The sequence below is a fragment of the Cucurbita pepo genome, chromosome LG05 (assembly GCF_002806865.2).
Source record: "Cucurbita pepo subsp. pepo cultivar mu-cu-16 chromosome LG05, ASM280686v2, whole genome shotgun sequence".
In the NCBI taxonomy this organism is placed as follows: domain Eukaryota; kingdom Viridiplantae; phylum Streptophyta; class Magnoliopsida; order Cucurbitales; family Cucurbitaceae; genus Cucurbita; species Cucurbita pepo.
In genome coordinates this window covers 4,215,007-4,231,486 of record NC_036642.1, presented here as the reverse complement: position 1 = coordinate 4,231,486, position 16,480 = coordinate 4,215,007, and the positions used below count along the sequence as shown (strand labels likewise).

The following is a 16,480-nucleotide window of genomic DNA, read 5'->3' as shown; positions in this document are numbered from 1 at the left end:
AAAAAAAATAATAATTTAATGGCGTAGGGATTTCGAAGGATTTTTTTAATTAATTCCAACTAGGCAAAAAATAAGTGCCACGAAAGCGACCTCGCTGGCGCTTTCGAGCTCCCGAAGAAAATCTCTCGTCGAAAGAATCGTCGATGTGTTCTTCTCTTCCTCACCTCAAATTCACTGCGCGGCTTAAATTTGCAGAACCCATTTCCCGTCCGCCATTGCCTTGTCTTGAAGATTTTTCCGCCGCTTCTACGTAATGCAACGGTTTCCTCACGTTTTCTTGTTTCAACTTCGATTGATTTCTTCTCTTTGAGTGTTTTTCTCTTCGATTTTGAGTGTTGGTGCGATGAATGCGCCAACGTCGATTCCGTTGTTTCGCCAGAATCACACGGCCGTAACTGTTTCTTTCCAGCAGTTTGTTCAGACTGTTAATGACGCTAATCATCCCAGTGGAGCGCAGAAGAGGGTTCGTGTTGTCAAAAGTAAGAAGAATGTGAAGAAACCCAATATTCTCGAGGTTTCTTCTCCGTCTACTGCTAATCGATCTGCTGGTGCTAGAATCAGCATCAGTACCAGTGGTTCAGTCGGTTCGGAGACGAAGGCGCGACCGAAGCGGTCGCCTCTGGGTGAACAGGAAGGGAAGAAGAAGAGTGATCGGGCGGTTAACTTGCATGGTATCTATCAGAACGGGGATCCTCTAGGGCGGAGGGAGCTGGGGAAGAGTGTAGTTCAGTGGATTGGGCAGGCCATGCAAGCAATGGCCTCTGATTTCGCTTCTGCGGACGTCAACGGAGATTTCTCCGAGCTCCGGCAGCAGATGGGACCGGGGCTTACTTTTGTGATTCAAGCCCAACCGTATCTGAATGCGGTGCCTATGCCCCTTGGACTTGAAGCCGTCTGTTTGAAAGCTTCTACTCACTATCCCACTCTCTTTGACCATTTCCAGAGGGAGCTCAGGGATGCCCTCCAAGATCTCCAAAGCAAGTCGCTGATTCTAGATTGGCGCGAAACTCAATCATGGAAGCTCCTCAAGGAGCTTGCTAATTCAGGTTTCTTCTCTTACTCCCAAGTAATATCTGTACCAAGTTACATATCATTTCTTGCAAGAAAATGATGCTTTTTAATCTGTTTTATAGACTTCTTTTTTATCTCTAAGTGTTTCCTTGAAGTAAAGAATTAAATTGAATTCTATTGGAACACTAAGTAACCATCTAACAAGATTTTACTTTTCGTTATCAAATCATTTTGAAATATAAGTTACGAATTTCAAATCCTGTGTTTCTAATGGATGCATAAAAAGATATATATATATTTTGTTCGATTAGGAACAAATTGCTTGACTGGGAACTGACATGGTGCATTTGCAGCTCAGCATAAAGCTATAGCACGTAAGATAAGCCAGCCGAAGGCTGTCCAAGGTGCTTTAGGGATGGACCTGGAGAAGGCCAAGGCTTTACAGAGCAGGATTGATGAGTTTGTAAACCGCATGTCTGAGTTACTTCGCATTGAGAGAGATTCCGAATTGGAGTTTACACAAGAGGAGTTGAATGCGGTCCCTACACCAGATGAGGGTTCGGATAATTCTAAACCCATTGAGTTCTTAGTCAGTCATGGCCAAGCACAGCAAGAACTCTGTGACACGATATGCAATTTGAATGCAGTTAGCACGTTTACAGGTCCATCTAATGATTTCATTTTATAAGAGCGATTCAATCAATTATTTTTCTTCAGATTCTGAACTCAGCTCAACTTCAATATTTATTCTCTAAAGTTCGAGAGAAGTCCTTAATCGTATGATCAACTTTTATTGGTATTCAGGATTAGGGGGGATGCATTTAGTATTATTCAGAGTTGAAGGAAACCATAGATTACCACCTACAACCCTTTCGCCGGGAGATATGGTTTGTGTGAGGGTTTGCGATAGCAGGGGTGCTGGTGCAACTTCTTGCATGCAAGGGTTTGTGAACAATCTGGGGGATGATGGGTGCAGCATCACTGTTGCTCTAGAATCTCGTCATGGTGACCCTACCTTTTCAAAGCTCTTTGGAAAGTCCGTGCGTATTGATCGTATTCCAGGGTTAGCTGACACTCTCACTTATGAGGTACTAGGTGAATGTTTGTAGCTTGATTCAATAAATATACTTGTCCTGCATTGTTATCTTCAATTTTTCTCCATGAGATTATATTCAAGGAAAACTGCTATGTCTGAACCAAGTATCGATTCATTTACAGCGCAATTGTGAAGCCTTAATGTTGCTTCAGAAAAATGGTTTGCGAAAGAAAAATCCTTCTTCTGCTGTAGTGGCTACATTATTTGGCGATGAAGAAGACGTCAAGTGGATGGAAGATAATAACTTAATAGATCTAGCTCATACCAACCTGAATGACATAGTCCTCAATGGAGATTTTGATGATTCACAAAAAGGAGCAATTTCGTTTGCTTTGAATAAAAAGCGGCCGATATTGATAATCCAAGGGCCACCTGGCACTGGAAAGACAGGTCTGCTAAAGGAGCTTATTGCACTTGCTGTTCAACAAGGTGAAAGGGTGCTTGTAACAGCACCTACTAATGCAGCTGTTGACAACATGGTTGAAAAACTCTCAAACATTGGGATAAACATCGTTAGGGTAGGAAATCCGGCACGGATATCTTCAAGTGTTGCATCCAAGTCCTTGGCTGAAATTGTCAACACTAAACTTGCAAGTTTTAGAACAGATATTGAAAGGAAGAAGGCAGACCTAAGGAAAGACTTGAGACACTGTTTAAAGGACGATTCATTGGCTGCTGGCATACGCCAGCTTCTGAAGCAGCTTGGGAAGACATTAAAAAAGAAAGAGAAGGAAACTGTGAAGGAAGTACTTTCAAATGCCCAAGTTGTTCTTGCTACCAACACTGGAGCGGCTGATCCTTTAATTCGGACGCTGGAGAAATTTGATCTAGTTGTTATAGATGAGGCAGGTCAGGCAATTGAGCCAGCTTGCTGGATTCCAATATTACAGGGACACCGTTGTATTCTTGCAGGCGATCAATGCCAACTTGCTCCTGTGATTTTGTCTAGAAAAGCCCTGGAAGGTGGTCTTGGAGTATCATTGCTGGAGCGGGCTTCAACCTTGCATCAGGGGGCTTTAACCAAAATGTTAACAATACAATACCGGATGAATGACGCAATAGCTAGTTGGGCTTCAAAGGAAATGTATGGTGGAATGTTGAAGTCCTCACCAACAGTCTCTTCTCATCTTCTTGTAAACTCTCCGTTTGTCAAGGTACCATTCTCCAAAATTACTGTCGGTAGTGTACTTTGGCATTCCAATCTAGACATGCATGTTGGGGAGGTTATTATTTATTAAGTTATATTTCTAAGAACATGAAGATCTTTTGACTTACCATTTTGATACTAGTTCCCTTACAGTAACCTGTATGAAATTGAGGTTACATTGCAGAGTCTATTTTGACTCAACGTTGATAAATTTAGTTCTAAAAATGAGTCCAAAGCCTTCAAAGTAATGGATAGGTCTGTGAGAAGCTTCTAATGGTAAGCTTCTTTATTGATGCAGCCAACATGGATAACCCAGTGTCCCTTGCTGTTGCTTGACACTAGAATGCCATATGGCAGTTTGTCAGTTGGTTGTGAAGAGCACTTAGATCGAGCTGGTACAGGCTCATTATACAATGAAGGCGAGGCAGATATTGTCGTGCAACATGTCTGCTCATTGATTTATTCTGGTAAGTGTTCTTTATATGTCAATATCGATAATGTTATGTGATAGTGTCTATTATAAGTAGATTAGGGAAGCAAATGACAAAGGTGAATGTTAGTGGGGATACTGAAAAGATTGAATCTCTNTTTTTTTTTTTTTTTTTTTTTTTTTTTTTTGTAGTGAAGATTGGCTATTTTTGATATTCTCCAATTTGTACGCATCTTGACTACCTTCACCAGACAACAGCTTGACCCTACTATAGTTTGTTGACATGGAGACATGTAGGATATTAGATCCTAGGTAGATGACCACCATGGATCGAACTAATTCCTTCTTATTTTCTCAAGGCCCTTATAGCCACTAGGTGAACCCATGATGGTTGATTTTCTCTATGATGTTGATGGGGAAGATTGTTGTTTGAGAAATGATTCATTTTTTGACACTGAAAATATAAACGATGTACATCTAAAGGATGTGCATGAAGTAGCATCTGAAGAATGGAAACTAATTTTAGATTCAACTCTAATACAAAATTTGTTTCATATAAACAAAATCAGGTCAAGTTTTAAAAATGTCAGAGTTTAGGACCCGTATGATTTGTCACTCAAAACTGTATGATTGACAACATAGAAAACAAAGGAATGAAGCATTGGAAAACTAATAAAATCTTGAAATATATTTTGTGAGAACATCCTATATTCTTTCTCCAACGAAAGAGTAATTATGATAAGAAATGACATGTCCAAAACAAAGGGGTACAAAATAAAGAGATGAGATCTAACTCCAAAGCTTGCCATGGTTGGCTTACAAAATGGCGTTCTATTTTGTAATAACTGGAGCTGGGGAAATGCCTAACATAGCCACAAATAAATTATAGGATGGCCAAAACTTCTGTTCCTTTCACCCATATAACCCAAGTAATAGCCATAGCTTGGTTAGCAAAAACAATCTTAGCTTTTGCTTTGAATTTATGTTGGAAGATTAGGTGGGTAAGAATAATTTAAAAAGCGCTAGGTGTTATTCATTTATAATTATTTATGGGTATGCCTGTGTATATTTTTTCATGTTTCTCAATGAAAGTTCGGCTTCTTATTAAAAATAATAATAATTAAAGAGCTGGTTAAATAGCCTTTACAGTTAAATTTGTCTAGATTCTTATCCAAAAATGGAAGATGGTGAAAATAGGTTACTCTATCCTGCTAGTGAGAGTTCAACTGAGAAATATATAATCTTAGATTTCATTATAATTGAAGCAAGAAGGGCATTAGTTCAGATACAAGAATACCGTCAGATTTCTCTTTCACCCATATCCATGGATTGATTTTGTGCCATGGCTTAGAGACCAATGAAAAAAATTAAATTAATTGGAATCTTGAGCTAGGGTAGAAATGTAAGGGCAATATGTATCTGCGACTTGTTGAGGAGTTAATAGAACGTGAAATTAACAAGGAGACTATCAGATTCTTCTTTCCAGCCTTTATTAAGGAGGAACAATCCAATATCATAAGGAGAGATGGCCATTCTACAATTTATCAAATATTTAGATTGAATACCTGCCCAATCCTTTTGATCTCATTGATAATCAATAATGGTTTCCAGCTAAGAAACCCTAGGGATTTTGGGGTTGAATGATGTATCACAGATTTGCATTCGTAAAACTTCCCAAAATTTGCTCTCTTCACTGAAGTAGTCCTGCAGTCAGCAACGGTGGATCATGAACTTCTGAAGTTGATTTTAGTTAAGTGACTGGTGTTTTGATCAAAGGGCAGGAAAACTATTAGACTCTTTAGATATTTAATCCTCATAGCTGCCAAGCTTCCATTAGAAATCCGGCATATGCTTGGAGAAGGATACCACGCAGTTTATCTTATTCAAAAGCAACTGGAGGTGGAGCAATGAATACTTGTGAGGTCTAGTATGAAGATGCCATTGAACTACAAGTTGGGCTGAGAAGCCAATCACTTTAGTTTAAGTAGCAAACTCCCTGCCGTTGGATCAAGTAGTCAAATTTCCTTAAAAAGAGACACATTACGGAAGGGACTTCAATGAGTCCAGTTAATACTCTCATACTTCTGGTACTAGCTTTGTCATAAGATTTCTTGAGGTTAATCTTAGTAATCTTACAATGAGGTATATTTATTGTCATCTCCTTTTTTTTTTTTAAAAAAAAAAAAAATCATTTTAACTTTAACTATTTCGATTTTTTTTTTATTGGTTACCTTGGCTTTTCTTGGGTTGATGTCTCTCCCCTCGTGTTGTTTGTATAAACCCTTTTTATTAATAAGAACTGAATGAGTTTGTTTCTAATCTTATAAAATATCATTTACATTAAAAACTGTGAAATAGAGAACCCCAAGATCCTCAATTTCCCTCAAGGATGAATTACTAAAGTTTGGTGTATATGTAGCAATCCTCCGATATTTGAATACCTGCAATCCTTGTATGAAGTTTGGTGTATATATAAGGATAACTTAAGCTTGGTCCCTTGGATGTACTTTTCTGTGATTTAATTGATACAATCATGGAAGATATGTTATTGAAATTATCTGTTACAGGTGTCAGTCCAAGAGCAATTGCAGTCCAGTCTCCTTATGTTGCTCAGGTACAGCTATTGAGGAACAGGCTTGATGAAATTCCTGAAGCTACTGGCATTGAGGTAGCGACTATTGATAGCTTCCAAGGCCGAGAGGCAGATGCAGTAATCATATCAATGGTAAGATACATATGATTTGCAACACGTTTTTTTTCCTGACTGGGTGTGAATTACACGTCTACACCCTGATACACCTACATGGGCATTTTTTTGATCTTTTCTCTCTTCCACTTATTAATTGACACTGGTATAATTGGAATGCTAGCTCTGGCTGACTCATTTTATCCACATTATTTGAGACTGCTACATGTATCTTCTTCAAGGCAGAACCATTCTCAGTATTGAGAATTTCCTTTTTAAAAAAAGAACCATATGTACCTGAGTGGGCTTATTACATGTTTTCCAACAATCCTGACTTTAAAACATTTTCTGGAGAACCTATAGGATATTGTTACCTTCCCTTTATCTTCTTGCCCAATATCAAACCGTTGTACTAGTTCCATTTGTTGGTTGCAAATAATTCTAGCCTCTTCTCTGTATTAGCCACTACTGGTGTGAATGTTCTCAATTCACTACATAATAGGCTTAGACCAAGTCTAAAGTGAGATCATGCAAATGAATTAAGGCAGATACAATAGTTTCCATTTTAGGGACAGGCTTTGCTGCTGGTATTATATTGGTGAATTAACTTTGCGAGGATAAAGGATATTCATGTGCGTGAGCTAATCAATTTTCTGGTGTTTCATTGTAGCATCCTTATTTCTGCCTAGATTTTTATCTTCGACCCATTGACAAACTCTCCAAAAAAGCGTTCAATCTATATGTTGTCGACATCCTCGTACCATCACAGTTGTCCAATGGGCGTGGAATATTTCACATAATGTTCCCTCCCATGCAGTCTAAACTGACTCAAAAGTTGGTGATGTAGGTTCACCTAGCTTCAGGATGGTCTTTCGCCTTCCTCATGAAAGCAGAACACTTCTCCTTGAAGCAATTGTTATTGCTTCAATCATGCCTCTTTTTGCCCAGAATTACCTCTCTGCTCTAAACAGATAAACACCTGGCTCTTCTCCATTAAACATTCACGTCCAATCAGCTGATCAGTTATCGACCAATTCTCTCATCAGCTATAACCATCTCCTTCGCTTCAGCAGACGTTTGTTCAATAGGAGCTTTTCCTTTGTCTTCTTGTCTCGGTGTAGCTTCTCTTACCAATTTTGAATTGTGTGACGTCGTCATTTATTTCATCACAACTGCCATGTGCTTCTCATCATCAGGCTCTAGTGCATTCATCCCTTATAGTTTGGTCTGGGTCACACTAATGGCACTAGAGATTTTCTCTTGTATTTTTTATTTTTTAAAAGCTTTTCTCCCATTGCCTGGGTTCTGCTCTCCATCTTATTTAAGGAATTCAAAATTTTGATACCACTACAGTAAGATTCGAAGTAGTGGTTTTGTCAATTACCCAAAACTGCTCCTCACTCTTCCTTTCAAAGCTGTTTACACACTCTCATTCTAGTTAGTCACATGGGTCCAGCATTATATTTGCTGTAACTACTTTCCGTTTCTATCTCCTATTTCCCTTTACCTAGCACTTTCTTAGATCTCATCTAAAGAGTAGACAATGTTCCATTACCTTTGTGTACAGAGCTATCAAAATTCTATGCCATTGCTTGATCTAAATGATGAGCTACTCGTGACTGCTGGAAATTAAAAAACCTCAACCAGAAGCTGAATTAAAGAAAAAAATTGTTTGATTGGAGTTTAAAAAATTGTTAGCTCCAACTGCTAAGCTAAAGGATATTTGTTTGATCGTATATTGTAACTGTATGGAGGCTTCTCCACGCTTGCAGGATGGTTCTGCCCTATCATTCTTTTCACAAAATCATGTTTATGGCAAAAATCTGTCTTGATTTTAATTTTTATGAAGGGTCATATATGGAGCATTCAAGGTGTCAATAATGCTTTTACAATGGAAAGTTTTTATAATGTTCTTTGCATATTCTAACAGGTAAGGTCAAACAATCTTGGAGCTGTTGGATTTTTAGGAGACAGTCGACGGATGAACGTGGCCATAACTAGGGCAAGAAAACACATAGCACTGGTATGTGATAGCTCGACGATTTGTCAAAATACGTTCTTGGCAAGGCTATTACGTCATATTCGTTATTTTGGAAGAGTCAAGCATGCAGAACCAGGTAATTTTGGAGGATCTGGTCTTGGAATGAATCCAATGTTGCCATCCATTAATTAGCATTGCGTGACCATTGAACTTTGCTTTCAAGCGAAGGAAAGAAAAATTGTGTTCCATACTTGATTATTGTACAGCATTCCTTTTGCCTTAGGAAAGAAAATCACCCAAAACTATTGATAACTTGTATATAAATTTTGAAAGTATAGTGATGATACATTTTTACATGAACATTGTTTAATCTCATCATGATATTCAGAAATGAGTCAATGCATTGATCCAAGTGGTCGTTTGTTTGAAGGAATTTTGTAGAGTTGGATTTTTTTAAACGAATTTTGTATGATAACATTTAACCCCATGTATTTGGAGCTAGGTGAGTAAATTTAATTTGACGAATTAAGCCATGAACTTATATAATAGGTGAAAATGAAATTCTTTCTTAGTTTAGTTTGTACTTTCTAAAAGATTTGTGGTCACTTCTCGTCGTTTTTTTTGTAGTTACAGTTATCATTTGTGGTCAGTTGTCATTTCTTGACACGGCATGTGTCATTTTGTAACTTGATTTTGAGTATTCCATTACTTGAGTTGTGAAAACTAAAACTGACTCTTAATTCAACTTAGCAGAAACTTGCTAAAAACAAGATGAAGTGTGCTTTTCACTCAACTTTGGTCGTGCATAGGTAAATGATGTTGAACTAATTCCATTTCATGGAATGATCATGTTCCATTACTTGAGTTGTGCAATTTGTTATTATAAATCTGGTGATGAATGTTGGATGTTGCAACCTGTGTCGACAACGATGACAAGTGACGGCAGAGATCGTTACAGCATGTAACGATGGAGGTTGCTGTTCTGTTTCACGGTCATGTTTGTCCAAAGTGCGTTGCCTGTGGCTCTACGTCAGATGCCATGGTCATGCTTGTCTAGGGCGCATTGGGCGTGTTGTACATGACCACATGCCCGTTCCAAACTCATTTTACTTGCTTTTAGGTTATAGATAGACGTTTGCTATTATTGTGTCAATAGGGTGTATGTCCGGTCACCAAAATCATATCTACACCCGTCAAGTCTAAAATGCCTTAAAATTTACTATAGGGGATGTGACTCTTGTCAATTCTTTACTATAGGGGATGTGACTCTTGTCAATTCTTTACCATAGGGGATGTGACTCTTGTCAATTCTTCCTACCCAGGTTATTTGCTATCAAAGTTATTCTTGCTTACTCATTTTAGCTTTATAACTTTCTTTAAAATTGTTGTCAACGTATTTTCTTACTCATGTTTTTTTAAAACATTTTCCTCAAACGTGACCGAATGCTCGAACATATGCCAATATTATCCGCAAAGTCTAAATTCCACACGACTGATTTGTTCATTGGATTAAAGCAATTGTCACACCCGCTACCACAAGAGTGCGATTGTGACACTATGCGCGCTACGACAACATGCTGCAAAGCTCGGTAGTGAAAGATAGAGAGAGGAAGGAACAAAACCTACGGAGACAGAGAGGGAGAGATGGAAGGGCATTTGGCTAAAGGAAATCAAATAGTGTTAGGGGTATGTGTATTCCCTTGATTTAATTTCTTTTTTTTTTTTTTTAGTTTTCTAAAAATAAGAATCAAGATTTCCCACGCAACNTAAAAAAAAAAAAAAAAAAAAAGTCTAGCAAGTGGCCATGGAATCCACTGAAGTGGATGGTTATTTAAATTTTTAGAGTTCTGTATAATTTGTATCTGAAACTTTCTTTGAATATTTGTAAGGTATTCAAAACTATATATGCTAATCACAATCTAGTTTAGAATTGTTGTTCCAAAAACTTTANAAAAAAAAAAAAAAAAAAAAAAAAAAAAAAAAAAAAGACAATAAATTCAGTGTGGAGTGTGAGAGGAGGGTAAAAATATGATCACAGGCTGAGCGTTGGACTTCCAATTTATCTCGTCTCCTTTGTCAGGTACTTTCTTAGATGACGAAAGTACCTGACAAAACCAAACCAGTGACTATCAATATCAGTTAAAAAGAAGATGACATACAAGGATTCTTATCTTGATATCATGTTAAACAGCATTAGCTTCTATCTTATGGAAGATTGATTTGGGAGAGCAGAAACCAACATTTTCACTTGAAAATCACAATTTGCTTTCTACTGGAAACTCCATTGAATAAAGGTTTCAGGAACTATAGCTAGCTTGATCGCCAATGCTATGGGAGCTCAATCTTAGCTGAAATGGGCTCTACGTCTAGAAGTGGCCTTCCAAAATTCTGGAAATGTAGAAAACTTTTGAAGGTCTAAAGGTGCTGAGGAATGTCGATGTCTACCTCTATGGGTTGAGTCAGACTTGTTGGAAGGTATTCAAGATCTTACAGATATTTCAAAGTCAGAATATGGCTACAGGTCTGGAGGTGGCCTACGATCATATCGAAAGAAACCAAAACTGGTGCATTCACTGGCAAAGAAAGTTTCAAAGCTGGAATGTTCAGATCAACAGAGAGTTTCCACCAAGCTGGTAATACGATTTCGCTGGGAATGATATTTTAAGTTAATAAGGCTGATGTTTGATATTTCAAGGAAAAAACATGGAGACAGGTTTTGGATAACCATGTAAAAAAAAACACAGGTTGATTCCTTGACCACCAATCTTGAATGAAAGATCGAACATAAGATTTGTGCCATTAATCAATTGCTGAAAGGGAATAATAAGTGCATACTTTAATTGTAAGACATTTATTGGCAAAGATAAGGGTTGGACAAACTTTTAGAGTTATGAGTTCTGAGCTTCTGCTTCAGCGGGTGTTCTGGTTGTCATCTGATCCACTGCATGAACTGTGCTCTGTAGCTCCTCCCAAATAGCTTTGTACACCATCCTCTGCCTATTAACAGCTGTTTGTCCCTCGAAGGCAGAAGAAACAACATCAATGCTGCAAGCAAAATGAACTTCATCAGCAATCAATTGAACTTGACTAGTTCTTTGGATATGGCTTGTGACATCAATTGTACTTCACCATAACGTGAATCCTACATGAATTCCCCCGACCAATATGCCCCCAATGAACTTTTTTGAGAAGAATGCACCAATAGTTGTTCAAGTAGGCAATTTAGAGATGAGATATTTGCTCAATTTAGTAGGGGACGAAGTTGGCCTTAGAGGCTCTGGAGTTTAAGAACATAAGCATATTAAAAAAAAATAAATCAAATTCAACATGTGGAGGTGGTAATTCAAGCCTCTATCCAATTGGCCGAGAATACTCGAGTTTGCAACAATGATCATTTACAAGAGGGGGAGTTTCCAAACAACCCAAGGAGAGGGGCCGTATTTATGAAAAATGCAAAGTTTAAACTTGGAAAAGTCAGAGATTTGAAGAAAAGCGAACCCATAATCTGTGATTTGGCAAGAAACAAATGCCAAAAGAGTGTTCGAGTATAAGCTTTATAAGAAGCCCAAACATGATTACGGAACAAGTGGAAGAAAAGATATATATGTGTGTGTGCGCGCGTGTATATGTATATATATATATGTGTGTGTGTATATGTATATATATATATCTATGTGTGTATATGTATATATATATATGTGTGTATATATATATATATATATATATATATTTTTTTTTTGAAGTATATAAACTATTTTATCAGTAAGACATTCTAATAAATCAAATTACTTACACTATGCTACCATAGAAAGCAATTATAGGGAAAAAGTCCTCACCTAACATGTCGCCCATCTCCATAAGCATCTTTTACCGAGACAGATTGTGCTTCTAATTGTTCCTTAATCTGATGAAGAAATTTGCAATGTCAACTCAATAAATAGAAACTGAGTCATCTTGAAAAAGATGAAGAAAATGTGAAAAGAATAGCCACAAATTGGAAGAAAAATCTCAAGAAAGAAATAACAACTTCTATTCAAATAGGTTTTACCAGAATAATTTCAAGAAATATTCATTACTATGATTGCACAGCTTTTAAGTAAGATGATGAATTACTTGTACATTTCTATAATTTAACCCTTTTAGAACAGTTGAAATTTGAATGTTCTAACCCCTTCAGCAAGTTAATGTCAAGAAATGGAGCTCATTTCAAAACATGAAAGGAGTGCAATAAGAAATAAAGAAATGTTGGAGAACAGGAAAACAAATAAACCCGAATAAATAAACAAACTCTACCGAGCCACTCAAATACCAATTCATGAGCAGTTGAACAACACACCCATCCACAATATGTTGTAAACTAAACTTTATCTCCACTTATGTTCCTAATCCTTAATTTAGCATCCCACCATAAGAAACAATTTTTTTTTTTTCCTTGGATAAGAAACGATAAGAAACAAAAAGATATAATAGAACCAGGCCATAAAATAACAGCTTAGGGCTGGGTAGACAGAACCCCACCCAAATAGCTACAAAAGAAGAGCTTTCCAGTCACAGATAATCATCAACTAACAGTAATTACAAAAGAATTTACTATTATTTGAACACCACATGAAGTAAGTTGCGCACTATTGCAAAAAGAATAAAAATAGTTTATTTTTTAAATGCCTTTGATTTCTTTCCTTCCATAAGATGCAAAGGAGAGCTCTAGCCGCACAACTCTGTAACATCTGGCCTTGCCTTTAAAATAACAACCTGCCCAACCCTCCACCATTCATCTACATTTCTAGGGAGGCAAAGAGATAATCCATATTCATTCATAATATACTAGCAACCTCTCAAAGTACAGGACCAATGAAGGAAGAGATGATCCATGGATTCACCCTCTTAGTGAGGAAATAGTGAATGGGATAAAACCCAATTATTGAACTTCCTTTAGCTTTTCACGAGTGTTAAACAAGGACCACGGAAACATCTTCACCAGTTTAGGAATCTTGAAATTCCAAAAAAGGTTTACTGACAGGGATTTCAACTTCAAAGTCGAACAAGTAGGCTTTAGGAAGAGAAAGTACACATCAATTCAAGGGACCAACAAGCTTTATCTTTGAGAAGCCCAAGATGGACCATGAAGAGTTTCTCGAGGAGGGCCAACCAACTACCAAAGTATTGGTTGAAAAAACCTCTTCGCAACTAAATTCCAAGCTTGTTGGTCCCAGTTTCAAAATTTTGATGCAGAAACCCTTTCTTTAAGAAAGCATATAGTTATGGAAGAATAACTGAGCTAAGAGAACCAAGTCAGACCACTTGTCCTCCCAGAAACAGATTCTCTACCAATTTTCAACTCTAAACTACAAGAACTAAAAGAAGGCTATGTCTCTAGCAATGTCACACCACAACCTACCCCATATTTTTCCTTTGGACAACTTACCTAGCCAAAAGATTTCTAGTCCGTAGCCATGGCTCTTCCCCCAAAGTTGCATCTTCTTGAGAAGAGCATTGTTTCTCTATTTTAGGGACCCCAATCCAAAATTGTCATACACAGTGGGAATGGAAGACAAGTTCCACTTCGCCCAATGAGAAGCAAGATTATAGACGTTTCTGTTCCAAATGAAACTCTCATCAATTGTTTCAAAGCCTTCATGATTTTCATGGGAGCTTAAGGAAAGAGACATAATGAATTAGTAGATTGTTCAAAATTGTTTGCGCCAAGGCCCAATGTAAGCAATGATGATATATAAATGTAACTGATTGTCCAAACAACCACTCGGAATTCCTAGATTTCCTAGAAAGGCTTTTGCGTCAGCAATGGCCCTCATCCTGGAACCAATGGTTAGAGGATACTTGATTCCTTTGAATGATAAAGGTGATACCAACAATTTCTGTATATGCCAGTTTGAACACAGGTGACCTCGGGATGAATTAGTTAACTAGTTGTGCCTTTGGCCCGCCTTCTAATAACACGGCTCAGCTTAGGCTTAAACAGGTTGCTATATTATATATTGAAACGAGAAACCCTAACTACATCAAAGCCGCAAAAATGACGCATTTGCAGAAAAGAAACGGAAATGCATAAGTTTGATAACTGTTAGACGAACACAACTCTCCACAATAGTATGATATTGTCCACTTTGAGCATAAGCTCTTATGGCTTTGCTTTGGAGGCCTCATTCCAATGGAGAGAGTATTCTTTGATTATAGACCCATGAACATTCCCTAAATTAGCCGATGTGGGACTTTCATCCTTCAACAATAATAACACGTTAAAACATAAACAAAACATTAAGTGAAATCAGCACACATAATCGCCGTTAAGTTCTTTCTCTATGTCCTACAGAAAACATTTCTGAACTACAGTCAACTCGGAGATTCCATTACTCTCAATTAGCTCAGTAACTTGCCCTGCATTTTCTCAAAGAGCATACGCAATAGTTATCTAAATAGTTATCTAAAACGAGAAAAAGATGAATCTAAACCGATAAAAAAAAAAAATAATAATCAATATACTACCTTGTTCTCCATTGACTGCATAAGCGGGGAATCGATAGATCCAGAGTCATTCACTTGAGTGGCTCTAACACACATGTTCCGACTTGAACCCCAATTTGAGAATCTTCCATTAACATAGCTAAATTTCAAAACATTACTACTCTTACTACCGACGCCAGTGGCGGTTGTTGTAGTGATTGCAGCGGAAACGGCGGCGGTGCGGACACAGTTGGTCGTGAATTGTTGGGAAACAACAAAAAACTGTTCATTTCGGTGAACAATTAGTGGAAGAACCCGACGGAACGCGACTTGCGGAGCCTTAATCATCCTCGTCGAAGTCTTAGCCGCGGCTGAATCGATCGAACTGCTCTTACTTGATTGGTTTGTTCTACCGAGTTCTTGGTTGATCTTTGATGTATGGTCTGCACACGCTCAACACCCAGGTTGAGTTATAAATTTACCCTCGACTTTACCAATTCTTTTAATAATACATTTATTTTTTTAACAAAACCGCAATATTATTAAATATTTAAAACGTCATCAAATATTCGAAAAATCGACAAAAACAAGTTGATATATAGACTTTTTTTTTTTTTTTTTTTTAATTATTTTTCTTTTGGTAAATATAATTTTAAAGCATTTTAAAAACTCAATAAAATTATTTTATCTTTTCAAATGTTTTAAGCATTCTAAAATAAAAGATGGCATTTGTTTATACTTAAATAATATAAATATATATATTTTTTGTATTCTTTATTTATGATATATATATATATATATATATATCACTCTATTTGAACTCTAAAGATAATTTATCTCAAAAGTTATTAAATTATATTTATTTAGTAAATGCATATATATATATATATATATTGTTTACCAAATATAATTAGATTATAATATTAAAATTTGTTTAAAAGTTAGATACGTAATTAATCTAATAAAATATTTTAACCCTTCACCCTAAATCAAATTTTACGGAGGGTTAAAAGTGAATTAGTTGTGGTAATTTAGTTGGGCTAAATTAATAAAATTATTCATCGAAATAAAAAATTAAACACAATTTTTTAAAAATTTCAATTATATTCTTCATTTTTTATTTAAATTTAAAAAATATTTAAAAAAAATTTTACCATTAATTTTAGAATTAAACTATTAATATTTTGTTTTAAAAAAAAATACCCTTTTAAAGTGTTTAAAAAATATCCTTATATATATATTTAAAAAAAATAAAAAAAAATTTAAATTTATTTAAAAACTAAGAAAAACACCTTTAATTAAAAAAAAAAAAACTAAAAAATACACCCGAACTCTTTCAGAGTAATATTAAAATATTTGTAGATAACCTATGAGACAGATAGATAATTTTCATCCATAGTAAAAAAATTTAAAATTTTATTTTATTTTTAAAAATTTAAAGTATTTATGATTTTGTTATACATAAAATACAATAATTAAGTAAATTTGATTAATTAAATTTGAAAGGTTAGGATGAGGTTGAGCATGTGCATGTGGGTGCGATGCTGGAAGTTTGAGATTTGAACAAATAAAAAGGAAGAGAATTATGTTTACACGTAATGTAAATTCCCTCATGCATATTCACAAAATTTATTTATTTATTTATTTATTTATTTATTTCCATTTTT

At 36.2% G+C, this 16,480-nt stretch overlaps 2 protein-coding genes across 2 annotated transcripts; one reads left to right on the top strand and one right to left on the bottom strand.

Annotated features, from left to right (window-relative positions):
- Positions 1 to 343: 343 nt before the first annotated feature.
- LOC111795652 (DNA-binding protein SMUBP-2-like) lies at positions 344 to 8,774 on the top strand. The gene is made up of 7 exons (XM_023678195.1): positions 344 to 1,046; positions 1,365 to 1,673; positions 1,816 to 2,099; positions 2,230 to 3,261; positions 3,553 to 3,721; positions 6,252 to 6,409; positions 8,301 to 8,774. Exons 1-7 carry the CDS (start codon positions 344 to 346, stop codon positions 8,541 to 8,543), a joined length of 2,898 nt encoding a protein of 965 aa, XP_023533963.1. The 3' UTR covers positions 8,544 to 8,774.
- A 2,306-nt stretch (positions 8,775 to 11,080) lies between these two features.
- On the bottom strand, positions 11,081 to 15,287 carry LOC111796184 (protein BOLA4, chloroplastic/mitochondrial). The gene is made up of 3 exons (XM_023678928.1): positions 14,856 to 15,287; positions 12,188 to 12,255; positions 11,081 to 11,396 (listed from the first exon to the last, which is right to left on the bottom strand). The coding sequence occupies exons 1-3, from the start codon at positions 15,159 to 15,161 to the stop codon at positions 11,240 to 11,242; spliced, it is 531 nt and encodes a 176-aa protein (XP_023534696.1). The 5' UTR covers positions 15,162 to 15,287; the 3' UTR covers positions 11,081 to 11,239.
- Between the last annotated feature and the right edge of the window lie 1,193 nt (positions 15,288 to 16,480).

Excerpts from the sequence above, each read along its gene's own strand:
- LOC111795652 (XM_023678195.1), top strand. The coding sequence starts at position 344 with ATGAATGCGCCAACGTCGATTCCGTTGTTTCGCCAGAATCACACGGCC. Across the intron at positions 1,674-1,815 it reads TGCAGTTAGCACGTTTACAG|GATTAGGGGGGATGCATTTA; the intron begins GTCCATCTAATG and ends ATTGGTATTCAG. Across the intron at positions 3,262-3,552 it reads TAAACTCTCCGTTTGTCAAG|CCAACATGGATAACCCAGTG; the intron begins GTACCATTCTCC and ends TTATTGATGCAG.
- LOC111796184 (XM_023678928.1), bottom strand. The coding sequence starts at position 15,161 with ATGATTAAGGCTCCGCAAGTCGCGTTCCGTCGGGTTCTTCCACTAATT. Across the intron at positions 12,256-14,855 it reads TGCAGTCAATGGAGAACAAG|ATTAAGGAACAATTAGAAGC; the intron begins GTAGTATATTGA and ends TTTCTTCATCAG. Across the intron at positions 11,397-12,187 it reads GGAGATGGGCGACATGTTAG|CATTGATGTTGTTTCTTCTG; the intron begins GTGAGGACTTTT and ends TTTTGCTTGCAG.